General features: G+C 40.8%; 1 protein-coding gene across 2 annotated transcripts in view; it reads right to left on the bottom strand.

The window, feature by feature from the left end:
- LOC139458243 (serine/threonine-protein phosphatase 2A 65 kDa regulatory subunit A alpha isoform-like) overlaps positions 1-21,392 on the bottom strand; it is a 36,640-nt gene extending 15,248 nt beyond the window's left edge. Inside the window, exons 1-8 of one of the 2 annotated variants that reach the window (XM_071239611.1) lie at positions 21,297-21,392; positions 17,393-17,483; positions 9,666-9,766; positions 6,954-7,095; positions 5,383-5,473; positions 4,617-4,764; positions 1,337-1,492; positions 328-442 (exon numbers count right to left, since the gene is read on the bottom strand). In XM_071239611.1, coding sequence (XP_071095712.1) covers positions 328-442; positions 1,337-1,492; positions 4,617-4,764; positions 5,383-5,473; positions 6,954-7,095; positions 9,666-9,766; positions 17,393-17,483; positions 21,297-21,377 — 925 coding nt within the window. In that variant the 5' untranslated portion in view covers positions 21,378-21,392. Of the gene's footprint in view, positions 1-327; positions 443-1,336; positions 1,508-4,616; positions 4,765-5,382; positions 5,474-6,953; positions 7,096-9,665; positions 9,767-17,392; positions 17,484-21,296 lie in introns of both variants that reach the window. The other variant, XM_071239610.1, reaches the window with a different exon arrangement.
- Positions 21,393-22,071: the final 679 nt, after the last annotated feature.

The following is a 22,071-nucleotide window of genomic DNA, read 5'->3' on the forward strand; positions in this document are numbered from 1 at the left end:
GTATTTTCAGCCAATATAGGAGGAAGCCCGACATTGTTATGCAGATCTTTTGAGAAGATTTAGTGGCTGCAGCAGCCTAGATTGTTAAACCGCACAATATTGTAATTTGTCAAGGGAGGTAATTCTCATGGTTACTCACAGTTAAAAAAGGTAAATGTCTTCTGCACATTTTAATGTTCTCAAAATATGTAGAAGTGACAAATTATTATATCCATGCTTTCAAATAGGTCTGGCAAATTAAGGTGTAAATGAGGCAATGAGCACTTAAGGCCTTATTACTGGATCATTTCCCAGCCTTTTCCAAGGCTCTGTTTAACCTTGCCGTACCTTTGACTTTGTGAGCCGACGCAGCCCGGACCTCGGCCTCACAGTCCTTCAGCAGACTCTGGAAGGCTGGCACCAGATCGTTCTTGGTGATCTCAGGCCCCACCGCCTTCTGGAGCTGCAACACACAGGGGTACCGGTCAGTTGTGGGAGGGGCTGAGGGTGGGTGTACTTGTCAGGACATGGGTGCTCCCGACACCAACACAGGGGTACTGGTCAGTTGAGGAGGGGCTGAGGGTGGATGTACTTGTCAGGACATGGGCGCTCCCGACACCAACACAGGGGTAGTGGTCAGTTGGGGGTGGGGCTGGGGGTGCGTGTACTTGTCAGGACATGGGCGCTCCCAACACCAACACAGTGGTAGTGGTCAGTTGTGGGAGGGGCTGGTGGTGAGTGTACTTGTCAGGACATGGGAGCTACCGACAATAACACAGGGGTACTGGTCAGTTGGGGTTGGGGGTTGGATTGGTGGCGCTTGTCTGGACATAGGAACTCTCGACACAAACACAGGGGTACTGGTCAGTTACGGTTGGGGGTTGGGGTGGGGGAGCCTGTCAGGACATTGGAGCTCCTGACACCAACACAAGGGTACTGGTCAGTTGTGGGAGTGGCTGAGGGTGAGTGGACTTGTCAGGACATGGGAACTCCGCCTTAGGCAGACGAGCGAATGACGCTTTAAGCAGAAGGCTACCCACCACCCCAAAATGAAGCAATAAGCCTGGTAACATGCACTTCATCACTTCAGATACATCATCCATTGAGAAAACTATTAATCAATAACCAATCTGAATCTGTTTTACAACGTGAATATTCAGGGCAAATAACCACCACTAGTGTCAGTCAGTTGAAGTATTGCAGTACCCTCATACAGGCCTTGCTTGTCCCAGTGACCCCAGGCAGTGACCCCCAGGCAGTGACCCCCAGAGGCAGTGACCCCCAGGCAGTGACCCCCAGAGGCAGTGACCACCAGGCAGTGACCCCCAGAGGCAGTGACCCCCAGGCAGTGACTTACATCTGTGAACTTGTCGGCCACCATGTAGCGGACCCTCCAGGACTTGTCCTCGGCGGCCTGGCGGAGGGTAGGCATGACCAGCTGCTCAGTGTCGTCGGGCGGCAACAGCGAGGCAATGCTAACGCAGGCTTCTACAGCGAGAAGCCTTACCGAGTCCTGAAATATTATGTTCTTCAGTTTGTATGAAATACAGCAACATGCGAGAGTGTGGCGCAAACACAGCCTAGTCAAGAAATATCCATGTCAGCATTAGTGATTCATTAATCAAAATAAAAAAAATTAAATCAAAAATAATAATAATTTATGTTAAACATTGAAATTAATTAAGTAAAATTATCTCATTTCATACTGCATATTGAGGAAAGACCCAGGTATATTACATTATCAACACCATGAATTCACGCGTGAGCCCAGGTATCACAATTACAATTATTCTACAATAGATCTTACAAGTCAATGTTTTAAATGTTACAGCATTAAATTGAGATCAATCAAATTGGGTCCATTATATACATAAAGTAGCATATTTGATAAGCAACATATTACTGTGGAAATAAATCAGGCACATGTAAAGTTAAAAGTTATTATGCAAAGGCATGTATAAACGTATTATATACTACTCAAAAGAAGTTAAGGATCACCTGATTCTTTCATATTACAATGGTTAATCTCTCATGCCATGACAGATTAACATTACCAATATGAAAGAATCGGGTGATCCTTAACTTCTTTTGAGTACTATATATAAACACACCTGGTATCGGTCAACAACATATTTACAATTAAGCAGTCGTAGAAAGAATGAGAAATTATCAATGTAAATAAGATAGAAAGTACAAATTTGACCCAAACATGAAGGTAAAGTGAGTGAATTTGGTTTTACGCCGCTTTTAGCATTAATTCCAGCAATATCACGGCGGGGGAACACCAGAAATGGGCTTCACACATTGTACCCATGTCGGGATTCGAACCCGGGTCTTCGGCGTGACAAGCGAACGCTTTAACCACTAGGCTACCCGACCGCCCACATGAAGGTAAAGATATTTATCTTTGAATATTCCAGTGTTAGAAATTGGCACTAGTCCTTGCCAAACTGCCCAATAGTAAAGGTATCATAAGGACTACTAGAAATTTGCCATTTTTAAGGGTTTTGCTATATGTTATCATTATAAGGACTTGTGGATTGAAACTGTTAGTTTCTACCCCTGTTTTTCGTGAGTAATACAGTTTATAGTGAAGGGTATTGGCCTGAAGTTTGTATTGCAATTTAATGCAATAATGTTTCCTGTATTGCGATACGTACCACAATATATTGCATACGTTCTTTCATCTGTAATTAGTTATGAACCTGAATAAAAAACACTTTCCCCGCATGTTTTTGACAAATTCGTATTAAGTGGATTGTTGCTATGGTCAGAAGGCATTATATACAGGAAGCTGTCACAAATAGTTTTACTTGTTCGCCACAGGAAAAACTTGCTAATTTCCATTTGATTTGTCACTAGTGTAAAATCTTCCCCAAAGATGATATACATGATTAAGAAAAACACAGTATACGGTATTTTCCAAACGTATTGTGGTGCGTATTTGGTATTTCATATCCAGGTATGCCGGTATATCGATAACATCGAGCATCTCTAACAGTTTATTCAGGGGTGGACACTATCCGAGACAAAGGACAGCATGTATTGCCGAGACCTCGCCCAGTATCAGGGTGCCAGGGTGCCAGAGTGCCAGGGTCTCATGTCGCCTCCGCACCTACCAAGAGCGTGGATGGAGATGTCCAAGACCAGCGACAACAGTGGAGTGGTGAAGTACACCTGCTACAGCGGTGGCGCAACATCATCAAGCCGTGACAACACTGACCCAGTCCATTTACAGCTCACAAACATTCAATTTCTCGTCCATATTTCCAATTTACACGATCAGAAGTTAACACTAGCCCGCAAGCCCAGTGCTAGTAATAATTCCTACGGGCTAGTACAAATTTCCCAAATATCCTGTTTCAACATTACAAGGGCTTTTCATCTTCACCTGGACTAACAATTCTTTGAGTTTAGTTCTAACCCTGAACGTATGTGGTGAATCCTGACAGCCATTCTGGTGACTAACACCACTGTGACAACAATGACAACACAAGCAGCCGTGGAGACAGTAGCGATTGAATTATAACACCTCTGTGACTGTGTCAGTATATCTTAGATGTTACGTGAGTGAGTGAGTTTGGTTTAGCGCCGCTTTTAACAGTATTCCAGTTATATCACGGCGTGTCAGCTTAATGTGGGAGGAAAGCCCGAAGTGATGCAGGTCTCAGACGTTTACCACTTCGGTGAAACCCACGAGCACAGGTATGGTGCTGACAAACCTAGAAACATAATCGGGGCGAACCGAGATTCGAACCCACAATCATAGGTTTCTGGTGTGCCCAAGGGACGCAACTCTGCACAGCGAATCGCGGCGCCTTAGACGACTGGGCCACCCGTGCCCCCTTAGATGTTACGAGGACACGCTTCGTCCCCTCTGCTTCCCTTTTGCCTCACACTGACCAACAAACATGTAGTGAGTGAGTGAGTTTGATTTTACGCCGCTTTTAGCAATATTCCAGCAATATCACGGCACGGGACACCAGAAATGGGCTTCACACATTGTACCCATGTCCGGAATCAAACCCGGGTCTTCAGCGTGACGAGCGAACGCTTTAACCACAAAGCTACCCGGCCGCCCCTCAACAAACAAATACAAGACAGTATCCATGTTCCAGCAAATTCACTCTACACTGTCAACTTGGAGTAGTGATGAGAAGTACGTCCTTCATAGTGTACATGCACAGATACCAACTAAACCATAACTCCTCAGTAAGGGAGTGAGTGGGTTGGGTTTAACGCCGCTTTTAACAGTATTCCAGTTAGATCACAGCGTGTCAGCTTAATGTGGGAGGAAAGCCCCAGGTGATGCCGGTCTCAGACAATCCAGTGATTGACATCATGAGCATCGATCCATGCAATTGGGATGGATGACATGTATCAACCAAGTCAGCGAGCCTGACCACCCGATCCCGTTAGTCGCCTTTTACGACAAGCATAGTCGCCTTTTACGGCAAGAATTGGTTGCTGAAGACCTATTCTACCCCGGAATCCATCAGCATGAGAATCCCTGAATACTTCCTAACGTCAAAGACAGTGAATGTAAAAGTGACATAAACTGCATTTTGCTGTCAAAGCTGTACAAAGCCTAGGCGAGAAAAGAAAGAGAGAGAAGTTACCAAGTTGTCTCCCCTTACCTGCTCGTCCTGTGCTAGTGCGGTGAAGAGGGGGATGAGTTCAGACTTGAGGTACTCCGTCTCCACCACCTTGGCAAACTCCCCCAGCTTCCCCGCCGCAGCACGACGCACCATGGGCGTGTCATCACCGCACAGGTTCCGGAAGTGCCTGTAACACAACACACACAACCAACTGAAATACTGCAGCCCAGAGGATCACATTGTTCTCGAAAAAGTCTTTGTGTATTTTACAAAATTAATCACATTTATTTATGTTTGTTTGTTTGTTGTTTTTACGCTGCACTCAGCAATATTACAGCTATATGACGGCAGTCTGTAAATAATCGAGTCTGGACCAGACAATCCAGTGATTAATATCATGAGCATCGATCCACACAATTGGGATCGATGACATGCATCAACCAAGTCAGCGAGCCCAGTTGACCATTGTTGAAATCGTTTTAAATATTCGGAACCCTCCCACCAAAGAGTAAAATGCTCGAATGATGAAATTTTAGCATTGCATTCAGTGCAACAATGTACAATTTAGCAAAACCAACATTTTTTTTTTCAAATTTACCACTTATCAGTGTTAGAAATTGAAACTAGTCCTATAGTTCTTGCCAAACTGCCCAGTAGTTAAAGTATCCTAAGGACCAGTAGAAATTTGCCATTTTTAAGGGTTTTGATATATATTATCATTATAAGGACTAGCGGAATAAATATGTTAATTTCTACCGCTGCTCATGGAAGCTTTATTTAATATATAGTACAAGAGGCAACTCACTGTCTGAGCTCGGACTTGACACTGTTGGACACACGGGGATAGCAGACAGAGAACAGCCCACAGGCCGACGTCCTGGACGTGAACCAGTCTCCTGCAAGGGAAGACAAGTCAGGCTTGAGCAGTTGTTACACATTCATACTAGGGCTGCAACGAATACACTATGAGGCGAATACGATTCCTATCACAAATTTTGGGTAATGAATATGAATATTAATTCACAAATACAATAACAAGTCAGTAGTTGATGTATTATTTGTTACATTCAGTGAAACATTAACATAATTTTTTATACATGGTTTGTTAATTATAAATATATTATACATTTATATACTGCACTTATCCAGGTAACAGTATCCGCTCAAATGTGACAATGACCAGTGACCACAATACTGTTAAATTAAGTGTTGTGTTTGAAGAAATCTATGCATTTAATATGTTCTTATGGATATTTTTAGGTACAGGGTATGTAAATGCACATACTTGCATATTCATAAATATTCGATTATAATGGCAACGAATAACAAATTCAATTCATGAATGTATACGGTTCGATTCACCGAATATGCGAGTGAATCGTTACAGCCCTAATTCATACCCACTCACACTGCATGAAGTGTTCACAAGTAACAAAGGCTTATTTTCAGTGAAATTTGTGTGTGCCAGAATGATCTATCTAATGACCACCTTCGTACATTCAATAAGCTTTATTTCCCTTGCCAGGTTAGCAGCTACTGCGTCAGACATTAAAATAAGTGTACCAGTCAGAGACTAGTTGGTTGGTTGGTTTGTTGTTTAACGCCGCACTCAGCAATATTCCAGCTATATGACGGCGGTCAGGACTGATGCTGATTTTGAGTGCCAGGACACTGAGATGCCATGCCGTAGTTTAACATGAATACCCCACTCAGACACAGTATACTGACTCCAAGCCAACCAGTCCTTGTTTTAACCCCTTAATGCCGAGCGCCAGACAGGGTAACAACAAGTACCATCTTTTAACGTCTTTTGGTATGACGCGGCCTGGGATCGAACTCCTGACCTTCCGCTCTCCGTGTGGACGCTCTACCGCTCTAGGCGGTTTCAGTACATTTGAAATGGCACGCATACTTCAACGGAATCAAATGTTGAGATGTGTTGGTGTCTATTGTTTCCAACTCATATTAGGTAGATAAGGCTAAGAACCCATGACAGCATATTATTTCACTGTGTCTAAAACTAAGTGTTCCTTATTCATATCCATCAGTATATTGCAAACCTTGCTTGGTACAGTCTATACTTTAGAACATAGTTTCTTGTTTAACACCGCAGTCATCAATATTCCAGCTATACGAGGGTGGTCTGTAAATAAATATGGACCAGACAATCAAATGATTGACATCATGAGCATCGATCCACGCAACTGGGATATGGTGACATGCACCAACCAAGTCAGCGAGCCTGACCCCCCGATCCCGTTAGTCGCCTCAGACAATCCTAGTCACCTTTTACGGCAAGCATGGGTTGCTGAAGACCAATTCTACCCGGGATCTTCACGGGTACAATCTATACAATCTCAAAGAGGGCTGACTCACCAGCTGACAGCCTCTTCAGAAGGGGGACGAAGTGGTTCTCCAGGTCCGCGGGGGAGTGCTCGGCGGCGATCTGTCGCAGGGAGTCCACTGCCTTGTCTCTCACCACAGTCTCCTCCACAGTGGCCAGGCTCTCTAGAGGCGGCTGTGAGGGTGGACAACAAACATTAGCATCATCTACAACAGCTGCAGACATCATAACTTATCTGAACCAAACAGCTAAACAGCGGGCATCAACATGATCACAGAGAAGGCATGTGCCAAATTTAATGATTCCTGAATCAAAATTTTAGTGTAGCCACAAACCCTTTTTTGTGAATATTTTCCATCACATGATCGTGGCCTTTTATTTCACTCTTGCATGTCATGAGCCAAAAGAATTCCCCAGGACTATTTGTCGATGGAAGAATGATATCTAATGTCAATAATTTTCAGACTGCATATCAATATGTGAGTATTCTAGCCTATGCTTACTCATGGCATCATCTTCAAAACACCTTGAGCGTTATCTGTATAATCATAAGCACAGCTAACCCCATTAGAACTGGCATAAATTTCTCTACAACTCACATCTGGTAAATATTTTTTTTTGTCAACTGTCTGCTGTCGCTGCAGTTTGGAAGAAACTGAATTTTTGGAAGCCGACGTTTTCTGTTTGCCACTTCCTCTTTTATCGGACGAACGTACAGGCAGTGGGGGTGAATGAGGGTGTGGCTTAATCTGACTGAGTAAAAGAGACAGGGAATGGGGGCGGGGCTTTGACCGCCGTGATGGAGATCTAGGGTCACTGTCCTTTAGTGGCAAGGACGGCTTCTGTTCTGTAGGCAGTAGACCATCATCCATTGATTTCTGTTTGGTCAGTTTGGACTTGAACTCAAACTTGGGTACCTCCGGAAGGGTTGGGACGGGTGTTGTCGCCCCAGCGGCTTTGTTGAAGTAGTTGTCCTGCACCATGTAGAAGGCCCCGGGGCAGGCTGGTAGAGTGTACACAGGGACACACCAGGCGTGGCGGGAAGGGGGCGGAGTCCCGGGGGCAAACTCTGGAGAGGGGCTGGACGGGAGCGGGGTCCCTGGGGCAAACACGGGGGAGTGGTGGAATGGGGGCGGGGTCCCAGGGGCAAACACCGGGGAGGAGCTGGATGGGGGTGGGGCACTTTGAGCAAAAAAGGGGGAGTGGTGGAAAGGGGGCGGAGTCCCTGGGGCAAACACTGGGGAGGGGCTGGACATAGTTGCTCCTGCAGGTCAAGCAAAGGGGGGCAATGTATCGACCCAAGAGGGACCAACTTAAGCAGGACAGCGGGTCTAAACACCCATGGATCAGAAAGTCTGTCGTGGTGACAGAAGAAAATGAAGTCTGTTTAACAAACACAAGAAAACACTTGAAAGTTTTTTGTTGTCACAAGAGGAACATGTTGAAGTCTGCTTGGGTCAGACGTGGAAAATGTGCTGGAGCAGAGAACACTTTAAGTCACTGTGGTGATAATCCAGCAGAGATCAGGCAGACTATAGCAGACAGCCGCCATCATTACTCCAACTTGTGCATAGTCAAGACAAGACCAGAACTATATCGATTCAGTATCAGTGGATCCCAGTTCCTGTGTAAACCACGTCCATTCAACACCAAGGGCTGTTTTCTCTCCCTTCCTTGTCCCAGAACTACACCGATTCAGTATCAATAGATCCCAGTTCCTGTGTAAACCACGTCCACTCAACACCAAGGGCTGTTCTCTCCCTTCCTTGTCCCAGAACTACATCGATTCAGTATCAATGGATCCCAGTTCCTGTGTAAACCACATCCACTCAACACCAAGGGCTGTTCTCTCCCTTCCTTGTTCCAGAACTACACCGATTCAGTATCAATGGATCCCAGTTCCTGTGTAAACCATGTCCACTCAACACCACTGGGCTTTTCTCTTCCAAGGAGCAACTGCAGTGTACAACCCCCAAGACAGCAGTATCCACTCATGTTATCTGGCTAATCCACCACCGGGACCTCACCCAGTCAAGCAGCTTGGCCTGCACGGTCAATCAGTCGGCTAAGTTCGGACAAATCAATAGCTGCACTTCACGGCCATCTTCAGATTACATGATTATACAAACACTGCCTCATCAGTGTCACAAAGAAGGGATTCTGACCACTTCATTGCCGATACTTAAATACTGTGATCCAAAATGTCCTAAAAATACTTTTCAAACTTAGAAGAAAAATCCCATAAAAAATCCTGAAAGTGTCATTTGATGTTGACCAATTGTGATCTCAGATAAATGATAAATAGCAAATTTATATTGATATGAATGATCTTAAGGCTACATTGGGAATTGAGTCGAGCAGCCACAATTGCCTTGGAGTGAGTGAGTGAGTTGGGTTTAACGCCACTTTAACAGTATTCCAGTTATATCGCACCGTTTCAGCTTAATGAGGGAGGAAAGCCCGAAGTGATGCAGGTCTCAGACGTTTACCACTTTGGTGAAACCCACGAGCACGGGTATGGTGCTGACAAACCTAGAAACATAATTGGGGCGAACCGGGATTCGAACCCACAATCATAGGTTTCTGGCGTGACCAAGGGACGCAACTCAGCACAGCGAATTGTGGGGCCTTAGACGACTGGGCCTCCCGTGCCCACCAATTGCCTTGGATCTACTGGCATGCAACACTATGGCACAAAATGAATGATACAAATCTTGGCAGGGTTGTTTTCAGAGTGAACTTACCAGTAGACAGTGGACACACTCCGGGCCACCGACAAGTGGTGTGAACTGTCCTAGCTGCTCCGCCAGTGCCAATAAGACCTCGTCTTCATCATATATCGTGTCTGAAACAGAAGTTGAAGTTCAACCAACTTGCACGCATCACCCAGCCGCAATGCTCTATAGTTAAAATTTAGCAATCTGTGCCAAAAACTGTTGAGTCTACTTGCCGGAGCCTGTCAGTAGATCTTAATCGTAAATGTTGCCGAACAAAACTTACTCATCCAGAAGAAATTTTCCTCGACTCTGGCTTAAGACTAGTGGCTAACGTCACAGACTTTTATCAGACAGTGTCACAAATTCAGCATGTCAGCCGAAATCAAATCCGGTTCGTAAAGTGTCGTGCAGATTTCGGTCGATTGCAGTATTTGCAAAGTATGTGCACCGCTAGCTCGTTGTCAACAGATATTTTCTAAATCTTTTCATGTTTTAAATCAAGGTGCTCACGTGATTTGATGCACTTCGCGATGTAAGACCCATATTGTCACAATATAGATCTTGATTATCGATCAGATCGTCTTGACTGGGTGCCACTGTTGTGTTTGAAGCAAATGCAAGTGATATGAGAGGTGGAATCTGATTGGTCCTTAGGAGAGGCATAGAAGGGATATAACTCGTAATAGCCACTGGTGACGCTAAGATCGAGCCCAGCCTAGTTCGGCAAGGGTGGAAACTGGACTTTTAAAGTCAATTAACTCCCTTGCCTCGGAAGTATGGTCTGGACCTGACAATGCAGTGATTGACATGACCATCGATCCATGCAATTGGGATATGATGACATGCTTCAACAAAGTCCCCTTGACTTTAACTTTTGAAAGTCAAGATATCACCGTGGCTACATGTAGAAGTAGGGACTAATGGGCTGGCTAACACTGGGACATAAGTCAGGTGAAGTTGCATCCACAGAGCTACAGACAAAGCTGCATCGTTGCGTAAAATACACAAAATATATCACCATTACCATGATACCCAATTAATTTTGAGTCATAAAAAATATATAAAAAACTGAACACTATAACATAACATGATTACCCAACTCACTTACACAGCAGTAGAAACTAACAGTTTCAGTCCACTAGTCCTTATAATCATAACATATAGCAAAACCCTTAAAAATGACAAATTTCTACTCGTCCTTATGATACCTTAACTATTCGGCAGTTTGGCAAGGACTACAGGACTAGTGCCAATTTGTAACACTGCTGACATGTACTTCTCTACAGCTCACATTGTCCAGGCATCACACCTTCATGAACTCTTCTGCAGTGAATAATGCATTAAGATAAAGGCCCTATTTCTCACTTTACCGACTCCTACTTAAATATTATAACGATGTTATGAGGTCATGCAACATGTTACACGAATAATGCATTAAGATAAAGGCCCTATTTCTCACTTTAACGACTCCCACTTAAATATTATAACGATGTTATGAGGTCATGCAACATGTTACACGAATAATGCATTAAGATAAAGGCCCTATTTCTCACTTTACCGACTCCTACTTAAATATTATAACGATGTTATGAGGTCATGCAACATGTTACACGAATAATGCATTAAGATAAAGGCCCTATTTCTCACTTTACCGACTCCCACTTAAATATTATAACGATGTTATGAGGTCATGCAACATGTTACACGAATAATGCATTAAGATAAAGGCCCTATTTCTCACTTTACCGACTCCCACTTAAATATTATAACGATGTTATGAGGTCATGCAACATGTTACACGAATAATGCATTAAGATAAAGGCCCTATTTCTCACTTTAACGACTCCCACTTAAATATTATAACGATGTTATGAGGTCATGCAACATGTTACACGAATAATGCATTAAGATAAAGGCCCTATTTCTCACTTTACCGACTCCTACTTAAATATTATAACGATGTTATGAGGTCATGCAACATGTTACACGAATAATGCATTAAGATAAAGGCCCTATTTCTCACTTTACCGACTCCTACTTAAATATTATAACGATGTTATGAGGTCATGCAACATGTTACACGAATAATGCATTAAGATAAAGGCCCTATTTCTCACTTTACCGACTCCTACTTAAATATTATAACGATGTTATGAGGTCATGCAACATGTTACACGAATAATGCATTAAGATAAAGGCCCTATTTCTCACTTTAACGACTCCCACTTAAATATTATAACGATGTTATGAGGTCATGCAACATGTTACACGAATAATGCATTAAGATAAAGGCCCTATTTCTCACTTTACCGACTCCTACTTAAATACTATAGCGATGTTGTGAGGTCATGCAACATGTTACACGCTTGGGGACAGCACATATACCCGATACAAATTAAAAGTCACCTGAATCAACATTTCAAGCAAAATTATTTTCAAAAAACTGTCTTACATTGGTGCAAAAATACCCAACCAAAGTGAATAGTTACTAAATACATGGGCTGTTAGGATTCACTTGCGTATTTGGTGAATCGAACCATAACCATTCATGAATTGAATTCGTTATTCATGGCCACTAGAATCGAATATTTATGAATATGCTATCATGTATATTTACATACCCTGTACCTAAAAATATCCATAACATATTATATGCATAGATTTCTTTCAATGACAACACCCTAATAATATTTAATTTGAAAGTATTGTTTTCACTGGTCATTGTCGCATTTGAGCAGATACTAGTAACTGGATACGTGCAGTATATAAATGTATAATTTGATAATTAACAAACCATGTCAAATAAATGATGATGTTATTGTTTCACTGAATATAATAAATAATACATAAACAGCTGACTTGTTATAGTAATTGTGAATTCATATTTGTATTCGTTACCCTATAATCGTGATATGAATCGTATTCGCCTCATAGTGTATTTGTTGCAGCCCTACTAAATACCCAAAGAAACTGTCAATACCCAATGTGAATGACAACGTAAATACTCAAATTACAAGGACTAAAGAATTTATGTGGAGCCCTGATCCCTGATAATGTCCTCCCAGATTTCATGACAAAAAGCTTTAGTGTAATCACAGAGACATGAGAATGCAACAATTCCACTCAGCATGCTCAGGGACTCCCGACAATTAGCCAGGAATCAATAGCAGCTTACAGTCTTATTAGTACAGAACTGTTGCCTTCTGCATGCAATAACACACAGTTTCAGGTGGGTTCAATTTCTAGGACATTGACAGATGGGTCATACAAAACGTCCTGAAAAATCTGGTAATGATGAAACAGCCTGTCCTTTTGAAAGTTTGTAAGCTCATGAAAATATCTTTGTGCCATTTGTGTTAAAATCCTGTAATAGGGCAGAAAAATACAAGCTTCAAGAGGCCAGAATTACGCAATAAATTGTATCTGTTGTGTCCGATGAAGTCACGAGTTATAAAGGCCTTTGAGATGGATTGTCATATCTGAAATTGTGTTTGATATAAAAAAAAAAGCTGCTGCTATCTACTTGTCAGTGAGATTGTCAAATCTGTCAGTGGATCAAAACCATTATCTCTGCCCAGTTGAGAAACTGACATCATATATCACCACTGGTCTAAATTCAAGGCCACTTGTCAGTGTTCCCACTGGCTTTTGAAACTGCCAAAAACTCTAAAAATTACCAGTCCCCCTATTTTTTGCCAGTCCCAACTTTCAACAAATAAAAAAAGTGTACGAAATTTTTTGGTCTTAATTTTTCCAACATGTTCAGTGCAAAGATGTCATCTCTGAAGATGTCATCATTTTTTTTTAAATATTTCGGTACGAAGTCGCTACAAACATGACAAATGGATATTTAACCTAGAAATAGACAAGGGGAAACCCTGATGGTAACAAACAAGCTGACTTTGTACGAAAAATGTACTTATATGAATATCACCAATGTTTTGTTCAACAACAAAGATTCATAAGGTACTTTATTTGCCGGTCCACAGGGACTGGCAGTCACCGGTACATGCCGGTACATGCCTAACTTTACCGGTAAAAAACTGGTAATCACCGGTAAACAGGAACATTTACTTGTCATGACTCACGGTCATGACTCATGGTCAGAGTCACTAAAGCAGCCCTACGACACCATGGCTCTAAAATGAATCCGACTGTTGGTTATACTATAGGGGAGGTGAGGTGAGGTGAAATGACAGTGATAGATAGTGCTTTTTCACTTGAACTTGTCTGTTATTTATCAAAAGCAAGAGATGCAAAACGAGTGAGTAAGTTGAGTTGGGGTTAACGCCGCTTTTAGCAGTATTCCAGTTATATCACTGCGTGTCAGCTTAATGTGGGAGGAAAGCCTGATGCTTTTACGGCAAGCATGGGTTGCTGAAGACCTATTCTACCCCGGAATCTTCACGGGTCGACAAATCTATAGAATCAAGCACGAATAGCTGTGGTAAAACGTCTGTTAAAAAGTTTTGCCTGCTAGTGATGATGTGTGCAGGGGCAACAAATATAATGAAAACTCAGGAAAACGGTCGACTAGGTCAGTGCAACATCTATATCGTATAGTTTGAAAGATTTCGATTGGCTTTGATTTAACAGAGGAAAGAACACTGTGACTTGTTTTTTGAGCTGCAAATCCAGAATTTGCTGGGACAACAGATTTTGTAAAGGGTTGTTGTGATTTTATACGAGAATCTATTGTCAATCATTCAAAATGCCAGGCACAGACCAAACCATGCAATAAAAATTTAATTGCAGACTCTCTCAGCATAGTGTAAAGAACCCATCCTACATGTCAGTTAAATCTCCATAATCTTTATATTGTGTTACCGTATATCAAAATACTGTAATACAGTATTTTTTAAAGCCTTTTAATAAGGCAACTAAATGTATATAATATGAAATAATGTAGGCATGTCTTATTAATTAAATCTTCATAAAAAAGATAAAGCAAGCTAAACAACCACAAATAATCACTTAAATACATTCTTCACTACAGTATTAGTATAGGTAACAGTAAACCTACTGACACTACAGTATTAGCACAGGTAACAGTAAACCTAGTGACACTACAGTATTAGTACAGGTAACAGTAATCCTTCTGACACTACAGTATTAGTACAGGTAACAGTAAACCTAGTGACACTACAGTATTAGCACAGGTAACAGTAAACCTACTGACACTACAGTATTAGTACAGGTAACAGTAATCCTTCTGACACTACAGTATTAGTACAGTAACAGTAAACCTACTGACACTACAGTATTAGTACAGGTAAAAGTAAACCTTCTGACACTACAATATTAGTACAGGTAACAGTAAACCTACTGACACTACAGAATTAGTACAGGTAACAGTATTAGTACAGGTAACGGTAAACCTACTGACACTACAGTATTAGCACAGGTAACAGTAAACCTACTGACACTACAGTATTGCTACGGGTAACAGTAAACCTACTGACACTACAGTATTAGTACAGGTAACAGTATTAGTACAGGTAACACTAAACCTACTGACACTACAGTATTAGTACAGGTAACAGTATTAGCACAGGTAACAGTAAACCTACTGACACTACAGTATTAGCACAGGTAACAGTAAACCTACTGACACTACAGTATTAGCACAGGTAACAGTAAACCTACTGAAACTACAGTATTAGCACAGGTAACAGTAAACCTACTGACACTACAGTATTAGTACAGGTAACAGTAAACCTACTGACACTACAGTATTAGTACAGGTAACAGTAAACCTACTGACACTACAGTATTAGTATAGGTAACAGTAAACCTACTGACACTACAGTATTAGTACAGGTAACAGTAATCCTTCTGACACTACAGTATTGCTACAGGTAACAGTAAACCTTCTGACACTACAGTATTAGTACAGGTAAAAGTAAACCTTCTGACACTACAATATTAGTACAGGTAACAGTAAACCTACTGACACTACAGAATTAGTACAGGTAACAGTATTAGTACAGGTAACGGTAAACCTACTGACACTACAGTATTAGCACAGGTAACAGTAAACCTACTGACACTACAGTATTGCTACGGGTAACAGTAAACCTACTGACACTACAGTATTAGTACAGGTAACAGTATTAGTACAGGTAACACTAAACCTACTGACACTACAGTATTAGTACAGGTAACAGTATTAGCACAGGTAACAGTAAACCTACTGACACTACAGTATTAGCACAGGTAACAGTAAACCTACTGACACTACAGTATTAGCACAGGTAACAGTAAACCTACTGAAACTACAGTATTAGCACAGGTAACAGTAAACCTACTGACACTACAGTATTAGTACAGGTAACAGTAAACCTACTGACACTACAGTATTAGTACAGGTAACAGTAAACCTACTGACACTACAGTATTAGTACAGGTAAAAGTAAACCTACTGACACTACAGAATTAGTACAGGTAACAGTATTAGTACAGGTAACGGTAAACCTACTGACACTACAGTATTAGCACAGGTAACAGTAAACCTACTGACACTACAGTATTGCTACGGGTAACAGTAAACCTACTGACACTACAGTATTAGTACAGGTAACAGTATTAGTACAGGTAACACTAAACCTACTGACACTACAGTATTAGTACAGGTAACAGTATTAGCACAGGTAACAGTAAACCTACTGACACTACAGTATTAGCACAGGTAACAGTAAACCTACTGACACTACAGTATTAGCACAGGTAACAGTAAACCTACTGAAACTACAGTATTAGCACAGGTAACAGTAAACCTACTGACACTACAGTATTAGTACAGGTAACAGTAAACCTACTGACACTACAGTATTAGTACAGGTAACAGTAAACCTACTGACACTACAGTATTAGTATAGGTAACAGTAAACCTACTGACACTACAGTATTAGTACAGGTAACAGTAATCCTTCTGACACTACAGTATTGCTACAGGTAACAGTAAACCTTCTGACACTACAGTATTAGTACAGGTAAAAGTAAACCTTCTGACACTACAATATTAGTACAGGTAACAGTAAACCTACTGACACTACAGAATTAGTACAGGTAACAGTATTAGTACAGGTAACGGTAAACCTACTGACACTACAGTATTAGCACAGGTAACAGTAAACCTACTGACACTACAGTATTGCTACGGGTAACAGTAAACCTACTGACACTACAGTATTAGTACAGGTAACAGTATTAGTACAGGTAACACTAAACCTACTGACACTACAGTATTAGTACAGGTAACAGTATTAGCACAGGTAACAGTAAACCTACTGACACTACAGTATTAGCACAGGTAACAGTAAACCTACTGACACTACAGTATTAGCACAGGTAACAGTAAACCTACTGACACTACAGTATTAGCACAGGTAACAGTAAACCTACTGACACTACAGTATTAGTACAGGTAACAGTAAACCTACTGACACTACAGTATTAGTACAGGTAACAGTAAACCTACTGACACTACAGTATTAGTACAGGTAACAGTAAACCTACTGACACTACAGTATTAGTACAGGTAACAGTAAACCTACTGACACTACAGTATTAGCACAGGTAACGGTAAACCTACTGACACTACAGTATTAGCACAGGTAACAGTAAACCTACTGACACTACAGTATTGCTACAGGTAACAGTAAACCTACTGACACTACAGTATTAGCACAGGTAACGGTACACCTACTGACACTACAGTATTAGTACAGGTAACAGTAAACCTTGCAAGTCACCTGTGAGGAAGGGAATGAGCTCGCTTCTCGTCCGCTCCACGCCCAGGGCCAGCGCTATCGTCGACAGCTTCTTGATACTGTTCAGTCTCAGCTGGAACAAAAAGGAGAAAACACAACAGTTACTTTATCGGTCAGAATAACATGATTGGTTGGTTGGTTTGTTGTTGTTTAACGCCGCACTCAGCAATATTCCAGCTACATGACAGCAGTCTGAGATAATCGCGTCTGAACCAGACAAACCAGTGATTGACATCATCTGCAACAATCCACGCAATTGGGATACGGTGACATGCTTCAACCAAGTCAGCGAGCCTGACCACCAGATCCCATTAGTCGCCTCTTACGACAAGCATAGTCGCCTTTTAGTAAGCATGGGTTGCTGAAGACCTATTCTACCCCGGATCTTCAAGGGTCCAGATTAACATGAGGCCTGCCTGAAATACTGCAAGTGAGCTTCACAATCAGGGATCATATATCCATAATTCAAATCTAAGTGATCTTTTCAGACAAACTGGGAAAAATCAGTATTAAGTTTATTTTTTATTTTGGAAAAGTTCTCATATAAATTTGAGGTATCTTAACGTTGTATTCAATGCAATAATAATTCCTCTGTTTAGGTCCTGTCACCAGTGAAATACATGTCATCTTGACCAAGCCATCACATTAATAATAACCCTAATAAAATTAATTGTGAATTGTTAAATTCCTGTTTGGTTTGGTTTTTTTACATTTGCAGCAGATTTTGGACCTCATATCAGCTTGTGAGCAGGTCAAGACAAAACCATGACACAAGACTGCAACATGGTAGCAATGTGTTGCATTAGAGCTAAAGTTTGTTTGTTGCTTAACGCCGAAAGCGTAAGAGACGACTAACGGATCGGGTGGTCAGGCTCGCGTACTTGGTTGATGCAATTGCGTGGATCAATCCTTATGATATTAATCACTGGATTGTCTGGTCCAGACTCGAGTATTTACAAAACGCCATCATATAGCTGAAATATTGCTGAGTGCAGCGTAAAACAACAAACCAACCAACAATGATTGAAATATTACTACTGACGCAATGAAGAATTCATATTGCGTATTTTCTACAAGTTTTCTGTGTCAGGGTAAACCCTGCCACAAGAGCATCGATCGATGTGATTTGGATCCGATAAGAGGAATCAACCATGTCGTAAGTCAGACAACCCCATCCCCGTTTATAGCCTCTAACAACAAGCATGGGTCCTGAAGACCAATTCTAACCAGGTTCTTCATGGGTTTTTTGGTTGTTTAACGCCGCACTCAGCAATATTTCAGCTATATGACGGCGGTCTGTAAAATAATCGAGTCTGGACCAGACAATCCAGTGATTGACATCATGAGCATCGATCCACGCAATTGGGATCGATGACATGTATCAACCAAGTCAGCGAGCATGACCACCCTATCCCGTTAGTTGCCTCTTACGACAAGCATAGTCGCCCTTTACGGCAAACATGGGTTGCTGAAGACCTATTCTACCCAGGATCTTCACGGGTTTCTTGGCTTTAGGATTTTCCCTGGCAGCTTATAATAGCTATATATACCTTATATACCTATTATCTTTCGACATACTTACAGAATAGTGCCAGTCTACATCCCAGTGACAATTAATACAAGGATCTCCTGCCTTTCAAGCTTAATTTCCAACATTAGAAGTGAATTCGGATTGGTTTCAGTCAACCAGTGGTACCCCAAGGTAACTTCACCTACTTCTTAGTGAACTAATTTACTAAACTTGTACTCTTACAAGATTGAAGAGGATATGAATCTTAGCAATACCCAAACAACTTGAATGAATGTAGCTTGACTGCAATTCAACCAGATCAAACAGGATTATCAGGCCTCAAAGTTGCGACTAAAACAGTTGCCAATTCGACCTAAATTTCAATTTGTCTACTGTCTAAAATTCAGAGGTAGCCAAATGACTACCTTGAAAAAATATCTTGTGGCAACTAAATTCTATTGCTTCACATTTGAAGACACAAAAATAAATAATACTAATAGCTGATTGTGGAAAACATGTCTGCTAATATTTGTACATACGTATAATACCTCTTAAAGTCGACAATGAACAGAAATGCATAAATATTAATATAATTAGTATTTTATTTCAGTTGACAATGCTCATTGGATAAGCAAGGATATACCTAAATAATCTAGTAACATAAACTGCATCATTGTTTGAGTCACAAATAACAAAACTCAAGTACAGTTTCCACTAATATACAATTTCAAGACTAGTGCTATGACTTGAACATATTATATCTAGTTATTTGATAAACGATAATTTCAAATGCTTTTGGCTACCTAAAATATTGGCTTGACTTCTTGATTTTACCACTGCTACCGGGAAAAAAATGCTTGTAGCCATATGGCTACTTCGTAAAAATATAAACTTTGAGCCCTGATTATCTATATTTCAACAGTCCAGGCTATGTTAATGCAGGATTTTAACTTCTTGCCAGCACATACAATATGTATTCATTGAAAATTTATTCTCAAATATATAAATGTTTGTCAGCTCCTGATGCCAGCTGTCTGTGATCGAGCTGTGAACGGCTAACAAACTGTCCAGTGCATGTCATCTTTGCTAAGCCCTACCAGTTATATCTGGTGCTTCATATAAACAGCACAGGGATTACTTAGTCATAAGTCTTTACTGCACGATCTTCAGAAGCATGGTTTTGATAAATATAGAGATAACTTGACGTTCACAATGCTTATGTAGGAATTTGTAGACTTTGACAAATAGACACCTATGAAGGGGATACACCCAACTCGCCTAAAATCTGACTCGTCTAAAAAGATATTGACCCGACTCGCCTAAGATGTTTTTGAGCGAACTAGGGTCAGTTTTTGCATTTTAGAATAAGTATGTAACTATCAGAAATTCATAGTAATGCATTTTATACACATAATGTACCTAAATGTTAGTGTTGTAGTCTCGGTCCCAATAGCGTAACCGACTGGGCTCTGACTCACTGATTCAACATGAAGTGCAGATGTAAATATGACAGAAGACAAATTCTATGGATGATACGTTGTTTTTTTTATATTATTTCCATACTTGTGTATGAATATACTAGTAATTGTGATCATTAGGCCTAACCTAAGTTATATTTGCCAAACGCATACCAAAATATTATATATATTTTATAGGCTAGTCGGGTGCAACTCCTATGAAGATGCCAAGAAACTGCCTGCCATGAGAATTACCCAAGCATTCGGTACATACTAAACATTGGGATAACACATGAGCCACTTGAATATCATACTGATAAAAATTTTAAGAGCACACTCAAGTTACTGGGTTACTCTACTCATATGTTTATCATAGTTTATCAAGGAAAATGAGAGAGAAGACTTAGCTGAATTCATAATCACGATTATGAATTCTGACCTCTCACCTCCGTAATACACAAGCCTTGAGCATTGTCAAAATGTCGTTCTTCATATTGTATGTGGGTATGTATAAACTTGAAACTTTAGAATGTAAACCATTTCTTAAACGTAAAGTACTGTTACTCTTAGAAATCCTAAGCTACCGGTTGTCACGTGAAGGTGTCAGAAATTGAAATGTTCAATCATTACTGAGCAAATACACATTAAATATCAGATTGATCAGGAAATAAATATTCCTCAGTATTCGTTACGATTATAATAAGCATAAGGATATACAACTGACGTCGAAGGCGCAATGCGTTAACGATAAAACCTCCAGTTGGACAAGATCGTGTTGTCAAAACACACCGAGATAAAATGTCGGCACGCGATTCTGTCAGCGGAATGCCGATACAAAAACAGGGAATCATTCCGCGCCACGAGTGCTCAGACGCCACATACTTTATCTACAGACGTTAAATACAACGTTTCTGTATACCTGAACATCTTCATTTCTTAATTCATCGATTAAAACTGCAATTGGATAGAGAGAATCATCTCCAGACTCACTCGCCGCCATGTTGGATTTTGAATATGTGAGATTTCCGCATTAACATAAAGCACAAATTCTATAGTTTGGAGAAATATCAAATAATATCAACATTATATATCAATGTGACAAACAATATGAGAAACACCATCATATGAATAATTTATATGTGAAACGTATTGACCAATGTTTGTCTTGATCGAGGCTATTTAGATGACGTAATGCATCCCGATTGTTTCCGGAAATACACGAACACTACCGACGGTAGAAGTTTTCGCCACATAGATTACTCATTGAGCATAATATACTTTATTTAGCCCGTGGATCTGTTATCAGCCTTCAACCTTATGTGTCATATTCACCTTTCGACTTTTGTATTTCTGTCACGGTGAATCAGATATGCGTTTGATTTGCAATAAACTATATGTAGTACTCATTTTGAATATTCTTTTTTTAGGAGAATTCTGAAATTACAAATTCACGTTTCGTGTCATTAATAATTAGGGCACTATTTAGTAGAGCTGGGGCTAGTCCATATTTACTACCCGGGTACCCACCCCCTGTTACCCGACCCTACCCGGGTACCCGCTGTAGGTCCCAAGAGATAGGTACAAAATGTCTGATTGGGAATAGTTTGACCGTACTCCTGGCAAAATGTATTAAGATACACGTATAGAACGATCTGGTCATGCATACACGGAAGATGACTGAAGTTTTATCTTTA

Source organism: Haliotis cracherodii, unplaced genomic scaffold (assembly GCF_022045235.1).
Source record: "Haliotis cracherodii isolate W230 unplaced genomic scaffold, xgHalCrac1.p SCAF_12, whole genome shotgun sequence".
Lineage (NCBI taxonomy): Eukaryota > Metazoa > Mollusca > Gastropoda > Lepetellida > Haliotidae > Haliotis > Haliotis cracherodii.